General features: G+C 44.9%; 1 protein-coding gene across 2 annotated transcripts in view; it reads left to right on the forward strand.

Annotated features, from left to right (window-relative positions):
• Window positions 1–4,662, forward strand: part of LOC135911230 (protein O-mannosyl-transferase TMTC1-like) — a 151,277-nt gene extending 146,615 nt beyond the window's left edge. For both annotated transcript variants that reach the window (XM_070525289.1, XM_065443423.1), the window contains 3 exons: window positions 2,373–2,495; window positions 3,202–3,279; window positions 4,469–4,662. In XM_070525289.1, the coding sequence (XP_070381390.1) occupies window positions 2,373–2,495; window positions 3,202–3,279; window positions 4,469–4,603 (336 nt within the window). In that variant the 3' untranslated portion in view covers window positions 4,604–4,662. The remainder of the gene's footprint in view (window positions 1–2,372; window positions 2,496–3,201; window positions 3,280–4,468) is intronic.
• The last annotated feature ends 16,285 nt before the right edge of the window (window positions 4,663–20,947 follow it).

Here is a 20,947-nt window from a genome sequence, read left to right on the forward strand (position 1 = left end):
AGATGGTCATGTTGTCATGCGTATGGGGGTAGTGAGAACTTGGAGCCATAGCCTGAAGTTCGCGACGGATGACCTGCATCAAGCTCGGCATTGTAGGCTAATTTGTCACCGGAGGGTCGTTATGTGACGCCAAAGGGTCGTTGCAGGAGGAAGTGGCAGCCGTATTCGAAAGTCGGCCGAAGCGTTGTACGGTGCGCTTGCTCATCGCTTCCTCAAAATTCCGGCATTCCTTAATGACGGACTCAACCGTTGAGCAGTTCCTGCAAAGCAGGAAGCGGAACGCATTGTTCGCGATGCCCTTCAAGATGTGTCCGACCTTATCGGCCTCAAGCGTGTACGCGTCCGCTTTACGGCAGAGAGCCAGAACGTCTTGGACATACGTGACGTACGATTTGGTTGCTGTCTGGGCATGAGACGCTAGCTCTTGCTTGGCCTCCATTTGACGTCCCACAGGTCTTCCGAAAAGATCGCGTAGCTTTTCCTTGTAGGAGTCCCAGCTTCTAATGTCAGCTTCATGCGCCTCGAACCATACCTTCATGGTTCCTTCCAAGTAAAAGATCACGTTGGCCATCAAAAGTGCAGAATCCCACTTGTTGTGCTTACCAACGCGTTCATACGACGTCAGCCAGTCTTCGATGTCGACCTTGCCAGTGCCGATGAATATTCCTGGGTGACGTAACTGGGTTAGCACTACTTCCGCAGGTGTCTGAGGGGCGGAGGCAGCGTCAGTAGTCATAACAGTACAACCGATGTGACGCCCGCTCCGAAGACCCAGGGCCGACTTGTGGCGAGAGTACCCGCACGTCCACCAAAATGTCACGGGGAAATAAAATATACAGTTACGAGGTTGTATCTCAGTAGTCAGGATACCACCATCTACCGATCGTCGAGATGCTTCAACCTCCTCTTCACCTCACAACGTTCTTTCGTTCACAGCAGCACAAACTCGTACGTGACAGTATGATCGTGGTACTAAACAGCGAACTATGCATGCGTATACTAAAATTGACCGAGAACCACCCATAGTCAGAGCACCCTTGTACATAGACCTTGTGTTAATTTGTTTGATCGAGATTTGCTTTGGAGAAAAGGTAAAAATTAGCCGCTTATCAGCTTGCTTCTCTGCAAATGACGCGTAAGCGCTTAAGTATAGTGGTGATACGGGAGTGCTACGTCACGCAAAAAATAGTCACATCATTTACATCAGTCTGTGAAGCGGCGCGCTGTTTTGACACTACGATATTGCGTAGGAGAAGACCAGCGCCAATCTTCCTTGCAGTTCGAATACGGTTCCTTGTTATCCAGCCACGTTGCTGCAGGATGCCAAACAACTTTCGACAACAACAAATTGCAGTATGCACTGGCTGACATTTTCTGAGAATATGGCTTCAAGTGGAAGGCTGTGTTATCGAGACAATTTGCACTGCGACATCACAGCATATATATTACTTAAATATCTTACAACAGCCGTAGAAATAAGTTTAAACTCTAAAATGTTGAGTCTATTTGCAATTTTTCATCACACAAATTATCTTGACAAAGGAAACAACACCACTTTACAAAAATCTAGGGAACGTTGTTATTCAAGTTATGGGAGAATCAGCATTGCTCTGGTTTGCCTTCTGCTCCTGGCTTATGCAGCGGTGAGAAAATATTTCAAGAGTAATTTTCTACAGGGTAATGAAGATTTCCGAGACCTACCATCCTCAATTTCTCATTTTTCCCAATTCTGGGGATTTACATGCAAATAACGTTATGAGGCACGAATGAGAAGTTATTTCTATACTTGCAAAGAGTTATCATGAACGCTTTGCAATGAACTCGAAGCTAAATGCATGGTTGCGTTAAAGAGTGTATCCTACAAAGGAGCATTTTAAACCACCGACGCATTTCAATGGCTATGGTGCTTTACCAGGTCGAGGGTTCTACAGCTTACGGGGGCTGCCTTCCTCGTGTAGAACGAGAATTCAAGAACTCTCGGATAATATAGATGGTGCTGTAGTTTAAGATACGCGAGGTATGACGAACAACTATGTACATTGTTTTTTAAAGTAAAGCTAGCTCTGTGGCCTAAGTGCGAAGAGGTTGTTGAGCGAAAAAGTAAGAGAGGAAGGCCACAGTGGGATGAGTATCCGATGCACAGGATGAGCGATGGAGCTCATCCAACAGGGGTCGATGACCACTGTTTCTCGCACTAATGTGTAGAGACCACGCCTCCATGACGCTCCAATTGTTCATTCACGGTAGGATGCACTCCTCAAAGTCAGCCACCAAGCACCAGTATGACAAAAATAAGCTTGGAACGCGCCCACTGAACGCAATCCTCGGTTACATACATGTAATAACCTTTCCACGGGGGTGTCCTATCGCAGGCAATGGACTACATATTGAAGGCATTGAAGCAGTGCGGGGTGCGTGACCGGTCTTGCGCCAGAATACATTCCGATCACGGTGACATCCTGAAGGACTACGGCGATCTGAGTTCCTCAGCGCAGGTATGGAACAACGCCACTTAGTAGTAGTGATCAAAACATTGCAATCAGTCTTGCGGTATTCATGTATTGGATGCGGCTAAAAGTGAATGATTTCCGAAAGGTTGAGAGTATTTCAGTTTTACTGTCACATTGTTGTTTGTGAGAACAGTAACCATGAATACCGTAACCAACTAGTCCAATTGCAAGCGTTTTAGGTTGGGACAGTGCTTTCCAGCCATACAAGTAACAGACGTTGTGGTTGCTAATTTGCGGAAAACTTCAGATGTTTGCCCGGAAGAAGGTTCCTAACGAGAGCGTCAGCAGACCTAAATTGCTTGTCAGAACAAAAGCACATTTGCTTACACTTTCTGCAAGGGGCAATAACAGACCAATAATTATAAGAAAAGACTAACGAAATGAAGAGTAAGCTTCTTGTACCTGTGCTCCTTTTTAGCTCTTGCATATTTTTCTTTTCAGTACTTTAAGCAGTCAAACCAAAGCTTTTGGCCCCATATGAATGTCGAATTTGGAGGTTTTTAAAATGTTTGCTTCGATTAAACATCGGTGATATATCAATATTGCCTGCAGGGAGTCAGTGGTTGTATTGTAAATGCTAACGTTTAGATTAGCATTTGAACACTGTGACGCTTCTTGTGTGTCAATGCAGACGCGATGCATAATCTGAAGAAAAAACTACATTCTCCATGTGGTGTTTCTTTTTTTTCAGAGTTACGAGGTTGCGATTGAACTGCAACCAGATCTGCCGCATGCGCATTTGAATCTTGCTGTTATCAGGCACTTGGAGGTAAGCATCGGGATCATATTGCCAGTGGACAAAGAGCTATGGTTAATTAAGGGAAAATGAGACATCCACTTAATCGTATCGATATCTACGAAGGAAACCCATACGGGTTCCTCGACAGAAGAGCCTCGCAGTTGAAGAAAAACTCGTCCTGGTCCCAGACTCGAAGACGAGGCCACCGCCTTTCTGGGGCAGCCGGTCCACCATCTGAGCTAATCAGGCGGCTAGCAGATGGCAGGCTTTCCCTTCGAGGAGCTTGTATGGGTTTTCTTTGTAGCGATTCCTATGATTGGGTGTATGTCTCATTTTTCAATAAATAATTACTTCTGTCCCCCTTGCGAGTTTCCGTAGAACTATTACGTCAAGAGCTAGTGGTACGTGTAACCCTTGCCCACCGCTTGAATTTGTTAGTTCTAGTTGTAAGGCGCCAGGTTACAAACTTCCTGTATAAATTTTAGAATGTGCTTTATCCACATTAGATAAGTCTGCTTGGTTTTTCTTTGACTAAAGCAAGAACTAGGGAATAGGTAATAACCTTATTGAAGAAGCGAAGACCATGTATACATGGTGTCCCAACTGTAACTAAGATTTTTTTTAACTATGCGAATTTCCACGTAGCAGGACTGAACCAAAGTAATGTCCTTTGCCGTCGCTTGGGGATACCCAGCTTATTCTTTTTTTTTTGCATTCCGCCTAACAGCATAAGTAACCTTAATTTATTACTCAATTTCTCAAATATTATAATTAGTCGAAAAGTGTAAATGAGAAAATCGTAGAGCAACATAAAAAAGTACGGATACAGGTTTCTGTTGCTCAATATGTTCAACATAAATGCGTTTTTTTCTGAGCATGAGAAAAGTCAGCGATGCACGCAAAGCGCCTCGAGCGGTCAGTCGCGCGCCAATTTCGCCTGTATTCGCGGGCTTCTTTCACGCTCGAGATCAGCGATCGTCCTTGTCGTCTCGTCTGCGTCCTTTTCCTCTTGCACTTCCGCATTTTCAAGTTCAGCTCCATGCGCTGCATGATGTCATGCCAATCGAAGCAATGTGACATTGTGATGACAATTATTGTGCTTGAAATGACAGCAGGCCACATCTAACTCGACAGTCCGTTCGTGGTTTAAGTGGCATCTTGGAAAAAGTTTCACGGTGTAAATTGACGTGAATCGCTACCTTCTGTTCATCTTGTGCAGGGTGACTACTCGGGTGCATTTAGACACTACCAGGTGGCTCTCTCGCTCGACCCCAAGAATAAGCTCATCATAGACAACATGGCCAAACTCAGGCGGCACCTGACTCGGCCTCAGCGCTCCCAAGACTGCCTTTAAGATCATAGCGCTTGTGAAATGTACAACCAGCCCCACTTCAGCTCCCTCAGGCGAAGCACTTTCACGCTTCGTGTGGCAGGAACTTCTAATATCTTGTAGGATGAATGACTGTGCTTGTACATATTGTGTGTATTGACTGCAGCGTGAAACGTATCCTCAGAAAACTACCAGTTTTCCGCTAATGGCTGTTGGGGGTGGGGGGGGGGTCTTCTTGTGATCAATTAAGAACGAATTATGGTGTTCCCTTTGCGGCGTGATATACTGATACGATGTAAATTACTGTCTCCCCTCTTGTTATAGGATGCAGCTGCTGGCATTGGTAGCAGCTTCCTCATTCTCCAATTCTATGCCCTTTGTGATGGACTCTTCTGTTGGGGTCTTAAGGACGCCCATCCGACATTCCTGGCCTCGTCACCGCTTTACCAACTTGGTGCACAATATCTAATTATAAGCGCTGAACAAAACAAACCACAAAAAAGGAGGCTGTCACAAAATCCGTGTGTACCCCCGTTTTGGCGCTGTGTTTGATTTGAGCACTCATTAATTATCTGAGGTATGCACCCGCAAGGCCACCAGCAAGTTCTTTGGTACAAAAGGCGCAGTAAACACAGGTTGGATGTCAATGCGAAGTGGTATTAGGTCTCTGTGCTGCGTTTTTCTGTGACTGATTTTTTGCAAGATTTAGCTTTTCACTGTGACACCCCCGCATTGCGATATATATATATATATATATATATGTATGTATATTTGTACTTTGCTCGAGCTACAGTTTCTGTAATTCTTATAGTTACAGCAATCAAACCTGTCAAATAATGCTCACAATGTGGCCATTTGACAAAAGTAAAACAATACCATTCACAATGAAATTGGCTGAAATTGGCTTCAAACTAAAATTGCGAACATTGCCATCACAATGTGAGGGCAATATTAAAATTGCATCTTTTATTTTTAAAATCTGCTATCTTTTTATTTCTTTAAGATAAAGCTTATTGCACCATCATCTTTGGATAAAATATTGCTTTTAGTTCAATAGATGCATTCGCAAAATGACAATAATTGAGCAATATTTCGCATCCAAAAGCTTGTGAGTTCCAGAGATAATCTTCTTCCTATGAACAGAGTGTTTTGCAGAAATTGCCTTTAATGTTTAGTTGTCAACCATCGAGCGAGACCGAAATGCATCGGTGACATTCCGCCGGTGACAACGGCACCGGCTAGCAAGTCTCGACTCGCCCACGTGGCATAATTTTTACCACCATTTATAATAATTTCCTCTGTGAAGTCCTTGCAGCAGTTACTGTAGCTTACAATCTTTTTGCTTGGCTTTGAGTACTTCAGCGAGTAAACAGTGATCTTTATAGGATTCGCCCTCGGGAGTGCGGGCTGACCACATTATTACCGCAGAATAGCGTATCAGTTTACGTAGAATCGTAGCTTTTTTTTTCACATGTGATGAAAAAAAGTCGCATCCTTGTCTTCTCAGTGTAGCATGTGAAGGTGGCAATTTCGTCGGTATTAAACTATTCAAAATTTTAGCTGTGATGAATGAAATCGCTGTTGTAAAGACAATTGTGCTGCCGCCAACGATCAACAGTGGCATTTCCAGTCAATATGCAAAAACAAGGAAAGCTAAACGCACTTATGAAGCCAGAGGCTAAATCGCAACCAAAAAAAATGGTTGCCGCTTAGCTCGGCTAACCCTCGATATGCAAAGTTCAGTTTAGCCTGCTTAATTCTTGGTTTCACTTGGTTAACCTTTGATTTAGGTGTAATTATTATACTTAGGTGTGCAATCATATTTAATCCAGGTATTACGGCGGCGCCTAGGTCGGTGGCTAGACATGGCTCTGATTACGCTTGGGTAGACGCGCATCGTTAGACGGCCATATCCACGGGGTGGTCAGACGCCGCTTGGCGACAACGTCTCAAAGCCTACGCCGTCCACGTGATCCCGCGCAACGCTCAGAGAAGAAGCCCCGGTCTCGCTCTCAGCCATGGTCAAGCTCGCACTGACTAGGCGAGCCCGGTGCTCCTCTTAGCCAGGCGCGTGGCAAGGGGTCGTATGGCGACGATGCTGCCAAGAGCGCATGCGCCAAGCCGGCGGCGGCGACGGCGGCGGCGGATAGCGCACGCTGCAGCGACAGAGCTCGCGCGGCAAGTCACGGGATGCGTTGCCAAGGCTATGGCGCAGCGGCGGTCAAATGAAGGTCAAATTGCTGGCGACGGCTTAACTCGATCGGCACGACTAGGTCACTAAAGCTTCCGCTTTAAAGGATTACTTTTTGCAATTTTCTAGCCCTTCGATGAACTTTGACGTCAAGCCAAGCAGACGTTTATAAGCGACAGGTAAAATTGCTGCCACTTTTGAAACACTTTTAATTCTAATTGTCACATGCCATTTGTAGAATAGATTCTTCGTGAAATGAAGTATCTTGTCATACCAAAACTTAAGAAATGCCTTTTTGAAGGGTATTACCTACTAGGCCTCTTTAACCACTGAGCACCCAAAGATGATACTGTAGTGACCTACCAAATTCTGCATATCTGCTCCATGGGCAGCGAAATAATAGTGACCGAGTAACTTTTATTTTTCCTGCACGAGAAAACTCACAAGACACAAAAACGCATTGCAGTTAAGCAAGTCATAAGATTTCGCTAGCAAGTTTGCTATTGCGGCTTATGGCTCTGGTAAGCCGGTGATCAACAAATCGTAACATTAATAACACTTCTTGGGTAAGCTGGTGCGATTTGGAAAACACTTTTTATGGAACTACAAAGGCAGGCGCAAGGGAGAAACACACTCAGATAAACAGAGCATTGGGTGCCTTACTGTTTTCCTCCTTTTTGTGCGTCTTATTTAGCGTCCTAGAATTAAATTTTTTAAATTGTAATATGTTTACGGACAAGCTAAAACTCATTCTTACCCTAAAGAAAGGGCCACGCTGCCTACAATGCAGTAGGCAGCGCCGGAAGTCGGCTTCCCAGCATCTGAGATGCTATAGCCCAAAATTGGTTTTAGCTCACGGGGATGAATGTCGCCACCCTTAAAATGGCTCTCTACTAAAGCAATACACTAACTTGTGTTATACATGCATCGATTCTTCAAAGAAGCTTGGGGAAGTTTATATAAATTGTTATTATACTGGTAAATCCGTGTTGCCGGTAACAACAGAAACTGTTTCTCCGTTTAGTTGGGATCTTTGTTTCAGGCCACCATATCAGCAAAGTAATCATAGCGACATGACCTAGCAACGCGCCCTAACAAACGTCGTTGCAAAGTCAGCTCTAGGATACAGCTACCACTGCTAGCAGTGCCATCAGTGGCCTTCTAGGCAGGCTTTCGCAAATGTTTTTCGTGATTGCATTCCAAAAATACATCTGTGGACAGCTAGCCTCCAAGTCAAGACACAAATAGTTTGCATAAATCTAAGACGCTCTTTTCACATTGACAAGCTGTAGCACGTTGTCTTGTAGAAAGTAGCGAAGAATGAATACTGAAGCAATAGCGTAGAGCAGCTTTAATTAGGCCGTCCACATGATCTTTCGCAAGGGGAACACCAAGAACCACATATGTTTTTCATCCTCTTTATAGTACCCTTGCCACAAGCTCAAGAGAAGACTATCAAAGCTTCATTTTCTGTGTGCAAGGCCTCAAACTATGCAACAATGTGCCTAAATATCTTGTATTCATGAAAGCATGTTTTCGATCTTAGATTGACTGTGTGCATAATTTGTCATGTGTTTTCTTGTAGAACTAGAAGGTGGTCCCAAGAGTAATCATTCCTGGAGCCCTATAACCTAGAACTATTCCAATACGTTTTTATTCCAATCTCCTGACGTCAAAATTACGTAACCACCGGCGAAAGCATCGGACGATGACCCGCAGTGTTGTCTGAACAGACCAATGAAACGCTCTCCTCCTTCATAGGAGGACACTTTTGTTTGCTTTCTAAGCGAATAGCATTGCCTGCATTGATTTCCTTATCGAATTGGCTGACAAGAGGCGAGGAGTGGAGAGGGATTCGATGGGGCCGAGCCAGCATAGTGAAAGTAGATAACCGGCTGAAGAGGGTAGTGCCAGCGTCTGTGCTTGATCGACTTCCCCGGACTTAGCTTGCGGTGGCTGGTCAAAAATCGCGGCGGCGTGCAACCGAAGACTAGGGATGGCACTAAAACGGATGCTCATGATAGAAGAGTTGGCTGAGCGATGCCGTGTACGTGCTGAAAGGGCTTACAACGTTACACTGCCACGCAAAAATTTGTATTATACGCCAATAAGTTCACGCTTCCCGGCAGGCGGGAGTACCGAGTGGCTGGGCGATCAGCGGGCAGCCATCTTCTATTCCTTTCGGAACTGGACATTCTCCGGCTATTCAGAAGAAACAAATTTGTCCTTTTTGGCATATTGATGCACCTTTAACGCGTACACGTCACTTTGGCGCGTTAAGTTACGGCGGTTTTGTGACGTCGCGTGAAAGGCAGGCGAAGTAGGCGCAGCCCGAAAGCTTTTGACCAATAGCAGAGGGCTAATGACAAAAAGCACCGAATCAGAAACAATTACTTTTTTTTCGGTCGCTTTAGTCATTTGGTGTGTACACGTCATATAACATGAGGAGCTATCGTGAATTGCATGACGTTGTGTGACAGACAGGTGAAGTTGGAGTGGCCCGCAATTTCTTTCAGCAATCGTGAAGGGCTGATTGCAGAATTGGAATAGAAAAGTTTGGAATAGCTTTACCTTATAGCGCCCCTGCTCCCCTAGAAAGATTTTGAATTTTTTCTGGTCTTATCGCCAGTCGTGTGTGAAACCGTGAATGGACCATGAAAACTACGAAACTAAAAAAGGCCAAAACAAAAACTACAAAAAAACCATGTCGTTCACTGAAACTTCATTTTTGACGCCTGCGTTAGCATGCTTGGGCACGTATGCTATATCAATGTCTAATAATGCGCTAAATTCCACATTTACTAACAAGGTTAATGATGGAGTAATGCGACAACAGCTAGAAAAATGTATTGGCGACAATAAATCGAAACCATATGTCACTTTACACTGGGTAAGTATTTCTGAAGTTTTACATTTCTATTTTTTTCCCTAGTAAAAGGTTGATTAGTAAAACAAAAATTGAATCTCGAAGTTCTATTTTGTGAATTCCGCGCTGAAAATCTATCGGGCGACGAAACCTCGTTGTAATGTTACGGATTTCAATGTCTCCTTTCGTATTTTTTTGCCATCCAGGCTCACTGAATGCTTTTAAAACTTGATAAGTATAGTTCTTGGCTCTGCTAGAAAGAAGTTATCTATATCTTCACCGACAAAAAATTAACTAAGTTATAGCAGAAGCCATCAGAATCGATAACGTCACGGCAAGTAGGAGCGGGAACTTCAAGGCAGCGTCTTTCATTCTCACGTCCTTTGCGCCTTCCCAAGCGTCTTATCCCGGCAAGAAATACAGTTTTTTGTGTGGTATGGAAGGATGATATACTGAAACAGTTCAAATGTTTTGTGTGTGTGTGTGTGTTCTTTCAGCTGCCTCAAAAGTTGCCTTGTCGGCATTCGTTTTGTGCTGTCGCTGTATGTTCTGTTATTTTATCTACGTCCTCTTGCTCTTGTCCCAGCTGAGTCTCAGCTAAGATGACATAGCAAATAGTGCCATTACTGCCCCCGTCGGCAGGTTTTCTGCTTTTGGTTTTCTTGATTCCTCTTAGGATGTATCCCAAACACGGGTTGTGTTGCTGTGAATGTCCACTCGATCACTGCGATCTCGCTACGCAAGGTCTGTCTCACAAATGCTGCTCTTAGCTTGATAAAATGAGGTGGTTCCTCTGCAGTCAATATATTTTCACGAAAAAAACAAATATATTGTCCTTCAGTATTACTAGGCCGCTTATTTTACGCTGCTGACATTCAGCACACCAGCCAGTATTCGACGAATTAAACAACTTAGCAGAATTGGTAGCTGTGGCGGTTAATGGCGATGTGTTTGTACTACTCGTATTTTCTGTTTACAGAATAACCTATGAGTCTCGGACTCACCACAATATTTTGTAGGTGTAAAAATAGAGTTCACGGAAGAAATAATAGAGGCGGGAAATCCTTCCGAGTTCCAAGTGAGGTTGTCTCACACACTTTACCGAAGCAATACAGCTGTAGTCAGGAGAGCACAAAAACATCTCAGTGCATGCATGTCAACATGACCCACGGTTGAAGTACTTAGTCTCCTTTTTCAATATGCCAACTGATTTAATGTGGATGCATTCTCCTTTCGTGTAGAAAGGTTCATAGATTAATCAACACTTTTCATATATACAGTAGCCAAACACACGGGTGGCGTAAGAAATCTGATAGAATTGACACATTGGGCAGTGATTAGCTCAATGTACCAGGAGCATTCAGCTGATCTTCGCTGGAAGCGCCAGTAGAATGCTATACGGGCAACTGTCTAATTCATGATGCTATATATTTAAAGCCGAAGGCCTTGGTCAAGGTAACGAAGTCATCGGGATGGATACTGCAACACGCATTAATGATAACGATCCCATTTCGCGCTGAGCAACAAGGTGACATTTTAAAGCATGTATCCTTTCAGGCAGGAATTGAGCAGACAAACCAGTGTGCGATTGGGATTGCATGCGAATTCAAGCAAATGGAAATGCCGAACATTTCTTCATTCATTTTTCCATTTGTTTCTATACTTGCAGCTGCCCAAATGGCATCAGTGTATTTGGACTAAGGCGGAAGTAGATACTGAATTTCCACTTTATACTCAACCTCGCAACAACGACAAACTCAAAATACCCGACAAGTGAAAGTGAGCTAGAAATTACACAATAGTTTTGGCAAAGATGACAAGCCTAAGCTCACTGGTTAAGCTCATAACAACTTTCCAGCGAGCTGCGCCATAAAAGAGATACCGCAAGATTTGCTGACATTAGCTTTCCTGTCATTCCTATCTGTTACTTTAGCTCTTTTTTCCCTTTATGAGGAATAATATGAGAGAAAAGGGGGCCGTAGGCGGATATGTATTACTGTTTTAATGAAAATGGCTAATCGGGCTAGTCGGCTGATTTGCATCTCGAATCCTTTTACGCGCATTGCGTACTGCCTATTATTGCACTTGAAGAAAGCATACAAGATGCAAAGTTTTGATGACATCACCGAAGTTCATCTGGTCAGGTAGCATAGGCGAAAAAACAGGCCTTCTGGTCACTGACAGAGTCAAAAGTTAATTGGCATTTCGGAACCCATAGGTGGTTTCTTGTTCAAAACACAGTTGACTTGAAGTATTCAGCAGGTGACATAACTGCGAATAAACTTAGAACAAGGTGCCATCAATCCGGTTGATGGTATAGGGAGTCGACTGATAGATAAGTCGTATCAATTGATCCAATCAACTGTATAGAGATAAATCTAATTATTCTGAAGGGTCAATAAACTTTTGAATTCACCAGTCACCAAAGTCTTTTTTTTTCTGCATCAACATTCATCCCACATTTTGTGCCATCTTGAAAGTTACGTTGACATCCTACGTCGTCGTCGTGCCAATAACATTCGTATAAAATACCAAGGTTCGATGATAACTCGTCATGGAAGGGTGCGTCAGTCGCAGCATGCCACAGTAACAAATTCGCATGCTATTCTTTCTTTATACTGCAATCACATAATGCTTACTAAAATTAAACGCGATATGAATGAAACGTGAGATTTTCAGACATATAAGCTTTGCGGTGATTATTGGTGCCTGTCATTAGTAGCCACTGGTGTATTAGTGCCTTTGTGAAGTATAATTTTTGCGTAATGAGCACGTTTGCATGTCTCGATGCGCCACCACGTCAGTGTCCTGCCACATCTGTAATGTTTTGCTGTTGGGTACTCAGAGGATGAATTGTGGCTCAGATAAAATTCAAGGGCTAGATGTGTTTATTAGTTGTACCATAACGCCGTAGTACAATCTATAAGGAGATGAGCTACCTTCTGACTTAAGCATTCCATAGCTGTAGTTTGCTTTCTAGTTTCGTGTTGCCCTATCCTCAGCTGCCTGATGACCTAAGAAGCTCTTTCGCTGATTGATTGTGATCTGCTTACGCGGAAATGTGTGATCTAAACGTGTTGTGTACTGTAGGCAAGAAACAAGTGCGGGAGACAACTTTTTGTCAATGTGATTTTGTGCCTGGTGATAGGATGTGCTCACTTCAATTAAAATTCCTGCTTGTAGCAAAGAGGGGGGGGGGGGTTAAAGAGCAATTAAATGAGTTCAAGTCGACCTACTGTTCTTGAAAGCTACCCGACTGTTGTGTGTGAACGTCCCAGTGTATGTATGGGTGTTACTGCTTGGTGTGAAACTTTCGCAGAAACATTTCTGCTGGCATCTGAACCGCTCTTTATAAAGAAGACATACCTTTAACCGGAGGCGTAATGTGTCCTTGTTATGTTATGCGTTTATTGTAAAATAAACTCGCTTTCCTTTTATCGAACTACAATGCAACAAATTTTCACTTTAATGGGAAGCTTGCAGCTTCTCATTAAAGCTGCCGCATACATGTTTAGCAGACCACATTAAAAGGTTTATCTCAGTCATCCAGAGGTAATCGTTACTAAGCGTCTTTGAAGAGAGATGAAGAAAATACACTATTTCTGTTACAGTTAACTTGTAACACAAAAATACTAACAGTTCTTGGCATATAAGCGTTTCTAACATAGTAGTTCATGACGAGTTTGCGGAAAGTTTGCGAACCACATCATATGTTCTAAAAAAAAGCAGTCTTTATACCTAAACCCCCTTCAGTTTGCAACTCCCCCAGCTTGAATGACATTGTTAGGTTAGGAAAACGTCCCCATCAACTGTAAAGTGCACGACGGCTGATGTTCTGTTTGATATCAACATGAAGTGGTTAGGTGATAATGTACCCAGGGCAGATCTATCAGATCAGCTAATATTAGAAGAGATTGTATCAATAGTAAATATATGTCATTGTCCATTATAAAAAGAAAGGGAAATATAATAATGCACAGCAGGGGATTAAGTGAGTAATGTGATTTCCAAACTCTCAATCTTTAGATGGAGGCGTCTTGATCAAGATATGGTTACGAGCAGCCGGATGGTGAGGACGTGAACGCATGCGCTGCTAGTCACCGGAAAGCGTAAAAATTTAAAAGCAAGTTCACCAAATTGCGGGGCTACAGATGCGATGTTTACTCGTATAGACAGACTAGGGGAGAGTTGTTTAAATTTCAGTTATGGAGTACTAAACGATGAGAGTGCACAATGTGGGACGTCGGGGTTGAGGTATCTGGATTTCGAACATCTGCTGTTTAGTAACGTGCACACTACATGATCGCTTTCCTTTATCTTCTTTTTTTTTCGTTCGGCCTCAAAATGATGCGACCACGGCGGTTGGGAATCGAACCTGCAACGTCCCGTTCAGCGGCGCTATGCCATATCCGCTGAACCACAGTGGCGAGTAGGAGACCTTTTGGCTGAGCAGTTCTGCTAAACAAAATTATAGAAGCATACATTCGTAGGACAAAACTAGCCGTTCGTTAAAACAAATATAAGCAGCCGAGAGGGCCGCAGAACGCTGAAACCTGCCACTCACTGTGCCATATATTTTGCTGGTATGGGCTCTGTGCGGAAGGAATAGTTTTTTTCGGTTCATATTGATGCTCTTAACAAGGCGAATGCAATGATGTCATTTGAAATAGGCCAAAGTTACTTCTCTTTAATACAGTTTGAATATTTTGGGAAAAGTTCAAGCAGCCGTAAAGAAATCAGGATGCCTTGAAGGTGGCGTGGCGCAGCTAAAGAGCACGAGATCGCGATAGTCCGTGATAGTCGTAAAATCCTGCTTACGCGTAAAAGTGCCAACAGAAGGAGAAGGACATGGTAGAAGTCGTGCCACAGATACTAAAGGTAAGTGTAAAGTTTTATGCTTTAACTGGGGGGGAGGGGGGTTGGTTGCTACATTCATGTAGCATTAACTGTTTTGCTTACCTCCGGTGTTTCGAATGTTCGGAAGAAATCAAACGCTGAGGAAAATAATTTACTCTCCTACTTAGCAGGTGTTGCACATTTCCGCATTGGTTAATGCATTTTATAATTCTTTTACTATGGGGCGAATTGGACTGCTTTTCTTCCGTAAGTGCTGTTCTTTGTTGGCTGGCCACTTTTGCTAATATACCGGGTGTATTTTTGTATATCGAGCGCTTAAAAGAAACAAAAAACTACGAAGAAACTCTAACTACGTCTATATAACTGACATATTTGTACAGGGGCACATCAATTTTAAGAAAGACAAAAGCAACTCATTCAATAATTAAAGTAATCACATTTACAAGCTCTATCACTAAAAAGCTATATGCACATTTTTCAGCGCAAGGTTTAAGGCAATCCTTATAGAAGTCTTTTTCTAGCACCTATACACTTGAAAGTGACCACGCATAGATGTGAAAGTGATCACGTATACACATGAAAGTGACCAGGTCCACTTTACTTGATTTCGATGTCTTGCGATTTGGGCTTGTTCGTACATCATGAATGGCTTTCGGTGTAGCAGAACTACAACGTGGATACCTCGGAAACATAGTTCACCTCGAAACGACGATCAACACAACACGATATCTTGTGTCCGTGTCTGCACGCCTTACCCCTGTTTTGAATTATGAATCCTTACCAACTAGCTCAGCCTTCTGTCGTTCTAAGTCACACTCTGTTCTTCCCACGAGCTGGTTCCAACTTGAGCATTTTATTTAAAAAATCGCAATTTTGGGGTCTCACGTGTTACATCCACAACCTAATTAGGGACAGGAAGCTGGATTAGTTGTATTTCAAATAGATGATGCATTTTGAGCGCCTTCAGAAGAAAGCGTATTTTGAAGCTAGAGTAATACGTCATGCGTTGTATTATTTTAGGTATAGTCAAATCACATTTAAAGCAGCGGAATCAATTGGAATCAATGGCATCTGCTCCCAGATAAAGCAAGTAAATGTTGGAGTTCCCCAAGGGAGTATACTGGGCAACCTTTTTTTCAATGTCTATGTAAATGATCTTGTTCTTGGGGTTAGTGAACTAAAACATATAATTTAAGCAAATGATGCTACCGCGCTTTTTTTCGTCGAACAATATTGCAACCTAATTTCAACCCCAAAGTCGGCCCTTGCTAATGTACATGCATGGTTACTGGAAAGTGGCTTAAAAATTTACACTGACGAAACCATAGCTATCTTATTTCAAACAAAAAAATTTGAACTTAGAGCCCGGCATTTTAATAGACTCTTCAAGATTGGAGCATGTCTGGTCTGCGAAAAGGTTATGTGTATTTCTTCATACCCTTGTGGCATGGGCTGATCACATAGACTTCTTTGCAGGAAAACTTGCAAATGTCGCTGGAATATGGCTCAGTTTAAAACCGCTGTCTCTAAAATTCAAACTTATATAACCTTATCATCCTGAGTCACATACACAAATGCTGTCTAGTGTGGCGTACGATGTCTGCTACCAACTTAAATAGATGATACCTGCTTCAAAAAATGTAATTCGTGCCACCTGTAAAGCTCCCGCAGATGCTCATACTGCACCTCTCCTCAAGCACTTGAATTTCCTCACGCCGAACTCTATGGCAGACATCAAAACACAGAACTGGGCTAGTTAGTTTGATTCCATATTTACAAAAAAGGGCGTGATAAAGACGTAGTAAAGAAAGAGGGAAAAAAACTCCGTGCCCTTCCACTCGGTGAGTAGATGACCAGCGAAGCTGTGTATGTGGACCCCTTAATGGCGAACTGGTACCTCCGCCGCGGATCGGTCCGGCATTGCACTATCTTAGGGATTGGCCCACGTATGGGGAGTGCTTAGCGATCAAGGCAATCGAGGCAATCAAGGCAGAAAGCTGGGCTAGTTGGTGCGTCATCATTAATCAGAAGACTAGCGCAAATAACAGGGACACAGACAGAGCCTGCTTCACCTCCACCGCGTGTCGGCCCGGCAATGCATTAACTTCGCTATCGGCCCACGTATGGGGAGTTGCGGGTAGGGCCGGTATTGCAACATCTTCGGGATCGGCCTATGCATGAGGAGTACTGAACGCCTGCTTCATTTCCGCCGCAGGTCGGCCCGGCATTGCATTAACTTCGCTATCGGCCCACGTATGGGCCGATAGCGAAGCCGTGGGTAGGGCCGGTATTACACTATCTTCGGGATCGGCCTACATATGGGGAGGGCTCAACGCCTGCTTCGCCTCCGCCGCGGGTCGGCCCGGCATTGCATTAAATTCGCTATCGGCCCACGTATGGGGAGTCGCGGGCAGGGCCGGTATTGCAATATCTTCGGGATCGGCCTACGCATGGCTCAACGCCTGCTTCACCTCCGCCTCGGGTCGGGTTGGCATTGCATTAACTTCGCTATCGGCCCACGTATGAGGAGTCGTGGGCAAGGCTGGTGTTGCAATATCTTCGGGATCGGCCTACGTATGGGGAGTGCTCAACGCCTGCTTTACCTCCGCCGCGGGTTGGCCCGGCATTGCATTAACATCACTATCGGCCCACTTATGGGGAGTCGCGGGTAGGGCCGGTATTGCAATATCTTCGGGATCGGCCTACGCATGGACAATGCTCAACGCCTGCTTCAACTCCGCCGCGGGTCGGCCCGGCATTACATTAACTTCTCTATCGGCTTACGTATTCAAAGTCGTGGGTAGGGCCGGTATTGCAATATCTTCGGGATCGGCCTACGCATGGCTCAACGCCTGCTTCACCTCCGCCTCGGGTCGGGTTGGCATTGCATTAACTTCGCTATCGGCCCACGTATGAGGAGTCGTGGGCAAGGCTCGTGTTGCAATATCTTCGGGATCGGCCTACGTATGGGGAGTGCTCAACGCCTGCTTTACCTCCGCCGCGGGTTGGCCCGGCATTGCATTAACTTCACTATCGGCCCACTTATGGGGAGTCGCGGGTAGGGCCGGTATTGCAATATCTTCGGGATCGGGCTACGCATGGACAGTGCTCAACGCCTGCTTCAACTCCGCCGCGGGTCGGCCCGGCATTACATTAACTTCTCTATCGGCTTACGTATTCAAAGTCGTGGGTAGGGCCGGTATTTCCATACCTTCGGGATCGGCCTACGTATGGGAAGTGCTCAACGCCTGCTTCACCTCCGCCGCGGGTCGGCCCGGCATTGCACTATCTTCGGGATCGGCTCACGTATGGGTAGTGCCTAAGGCTTGCTTCACCTCCGCCGCGGGTCAGCCCGGCATTGCACTATAACTTCGGCGTCGGCCCACGTATAGGGAGTGCTTAACGCCAGCTTTACCTCCGCCGCGGGTCAGCCCGGCATTGCACTCACTTCGGGATCGGCACACCTGCGGGGAGTGCATAACGGCAGCTGCACCTTCGCCGCGGGTCGGTCTGACATTGCACTATCTTCGCGATCGGCCTACGTACGGGGTGCACTTATCGCATGGCTCACCGCCGCGGCTGGTCGGCCCAGCATTGCACTATAGCTTCGGCGCCGGCCCACGCATAGGGAGTGCTTAACGCCTGCTTCATCTCTGCCACATACCGGGCCGGTATTGCAGAACTTCGGGATCGGCCCACGTATGAGGAGTGTTTAACGCCTGCTTCACCTCTGTTGCGGGTCGGGCCGGTATTGCGCTATATCTATATCTATTGCGCTAGGGAGGGGATCGCCGAAGCCCCAAGCTGGGTGCCGCTCGCTCGTTGATTAAGATAGAGTTATTCAAGGAACTTGAACCTTCGACTTCTGGTGGAAGTGGAACCTACTTGGAGATATGAGCGCACTGGCAGTATCCCCAAGTGGAATTCCAATTGCTATCGCGAACGTCGACAGCCGAATCCACGACCTTTTGGGTAATTAAACCAAAGACCTTTGGTGGGAGCCGAACCCACTTAGAGGTTTTCACAAACCGGCGATATCTTCAAGTTGTATGCAAGTTGACCTCATGAATTTGGAGAGTCGAACCCACGTGGGACTCTAACCCACTACCTCTAGTGGGGGTCGAAACGACGACGTTTGGTATTAAGTACGGAGAAGTTGTTTAAGACACGGCTAATTAAGAGAGGGTTAATTAAGGCACTCGAGCCCACGACCTTTCGTCGGAGTAGAACTCTCGACCTTTGGTGTTAATTTGGACGGGGTGCTTTAAGGCACAGGTAATTACGTCACTCGAACCCACGACCTTCTACGGCAGAAAGTAAGTAATGGAAAATGACAGCGCATTAGAATGAAAATGTCGAGTAATGTAATGGATGTCTCGTGAGTGGGCGGGCTTTCGCCTTCATCCTCTTTAGCGTATGCTAAAGTGCAGCGATAGCGTAGAGGAAGAGCATCCGCCTCCCGTGCAAAAGGATCGTGGTTCAAATTCCAGGGCCAGAAAATTTTCCTCCGGATAAAAAAAAATCCCCTTGCAGATAAAATTGCATCAACAGGCCTGTAGTGCGGTCTGATCCCGGTGACCAGAACTGGTAACGCACTCCCTCACCCGAGCAGGAATGGCCACTCTGATGCACTATTGGCCACAGCCTACTATATGAATACAACAGTCAAACCCCGGCCCTCAGTCCGCAGCAGCTGCGAAGCAACTAACCACGGCAGTGTTCAGAACTGTGACGCAGCAGAGAGTGCTAACAATCTCTGGATCCGGACAGGCCGCCATTGGAATCTGAACCGGGCAACGTTTAACGCTAGAACTTTATCTAGTGAGGAGAGTCTAGCAGTGCTATTGGAGTAATTACCGGTCATTAAATGGGATATAATCATGCTCAGTGAGGTTAGAAGCACAAAATGAAGCATATACAGTGCCAAAGAGCGGGCACATCCTGTGCTACCGAGGCTTAGTGGAGAGACGAGAACTAGGAGTCTAATTCCTGATTAATAAGGATAAGGCTGGTAACATACAGTAATTCTGTAACATTAACGCGAGGGTGGCAGGTCTTGTGAAAATTAATTAGAGGTACAAATTGAAGGTCTTACAGGTCTACGCACCAACATACAGTCATGATGACCAGCAAGTCGAAAGCTTCTATGAAGACGTGGAATCGGCGATGGGTAAAGTCAAAACAACATACACTATACTGATGGCTGACTTCAACACCAGGGTAGGCAAGAAGCAGGCTGGAGATAAATCAGCGGCGGAATATGGCATAGGTTCTAGGAACAGCAGGGGAAAGTTAGTAGAGTTCGCAGAACGATATAATTTCCAGATAATGAATTCCTTCTTCCGCAAGCGGGCTAAACGAAAGTGGACGTGGAGGGGCCCGAATGGCGGGATTAGAAATGAAATAGACTTCATACTCTGCGCTAATTCTGGCATCATACAATCTGTGGACGTTCTCGGCAAGGTGCACTGCAGGGACCATAGGATGGTACGACCTCGAATTAGCCTAGACCTGAGGAGGGAACGGAAGAAGCTGGTACATAAGAAGCTGATCAATGAGTTAGCGGTCAAAGGGAAAATAGAAGAATTCCGGATGAAGTTACAGAGCAGGTATTCAGCTTTAGCTCAGTTAGAGCAGCTTAGTATTGATGCAATGAACGACAATCTTATGGGCATCATTAAGAAGTGTGCCATAGCAGACGGTGGTAAATTCGTTAAAGAGGGTACTGGTAAGCTATCGCAGGAGACGAAAGATCTGATTAAGAAACGCCAATTTATGAAAGACTGTAATCCTAAAGCTAGAATAGAACTGGAAGAAAATCCAAAGTTAATCAACAAGCGTAAGATAGCTGACATAAGGAAGCATAATATGGATAAAATTGAGCATGCTCTCAGGAACGGAGGAAGCGTAAAGCAGTGAAGAAGAAACTAAGAATAGGCAGGAATCAGATGTATGCGTTAAGAAACAAAGCCGGCAATATCATTACTAATATGGACAAAATAGTTCAAGTGGCTGGGGAGTTCTATGGAGATTTATACGGTACCAGTGGCGCCCACGACGATAATGGAAGAGAGAATAGTCTAGAGGAATTTGACATCCCAGTAGTAACGGTGGAAGAAGTATTGAATGCTTTGGAAGGTATGGAAAGGGGGACGGCAGGTGGGGAGCATCAGGTAACATCAGATTTGTTGAAGGGTGGTGGGCAGATTGTTCTAGAAAAACTGGCGATCCTGTATACGCAATGCCTCATGACCTCGAGCGTACCTGAATCTTGGAAATAAACGAACACAATCTTAATCCTCAAGAAAGGGTACGTCAGAGACTTGAAACATTATAGACCAATCAGCGTATTGTCCGTTGCCTACAAAGTATTTGCTAAGGTAATCACAGATAGAATCAGGAACACCTTAGACTTCTGTCAACCAATAGACCTGGCAGGATTTAGTAAAGGTTA

This window comes from Dermacentor albipictus, chromosome 9, assembly GCF_038994185.2.
Source record: "Dermacentor albipictus isolate Rhodes 1998 colony chromosome 9, USDA_Dalb.pri_finalv2, whole genome shotgun sequence".
NCBI lineage: Eukaryota > Metazoa > Arthropoda > Arachnida > Ixodida > Ixodidae > Dermacentor > Dermacentor albipictus.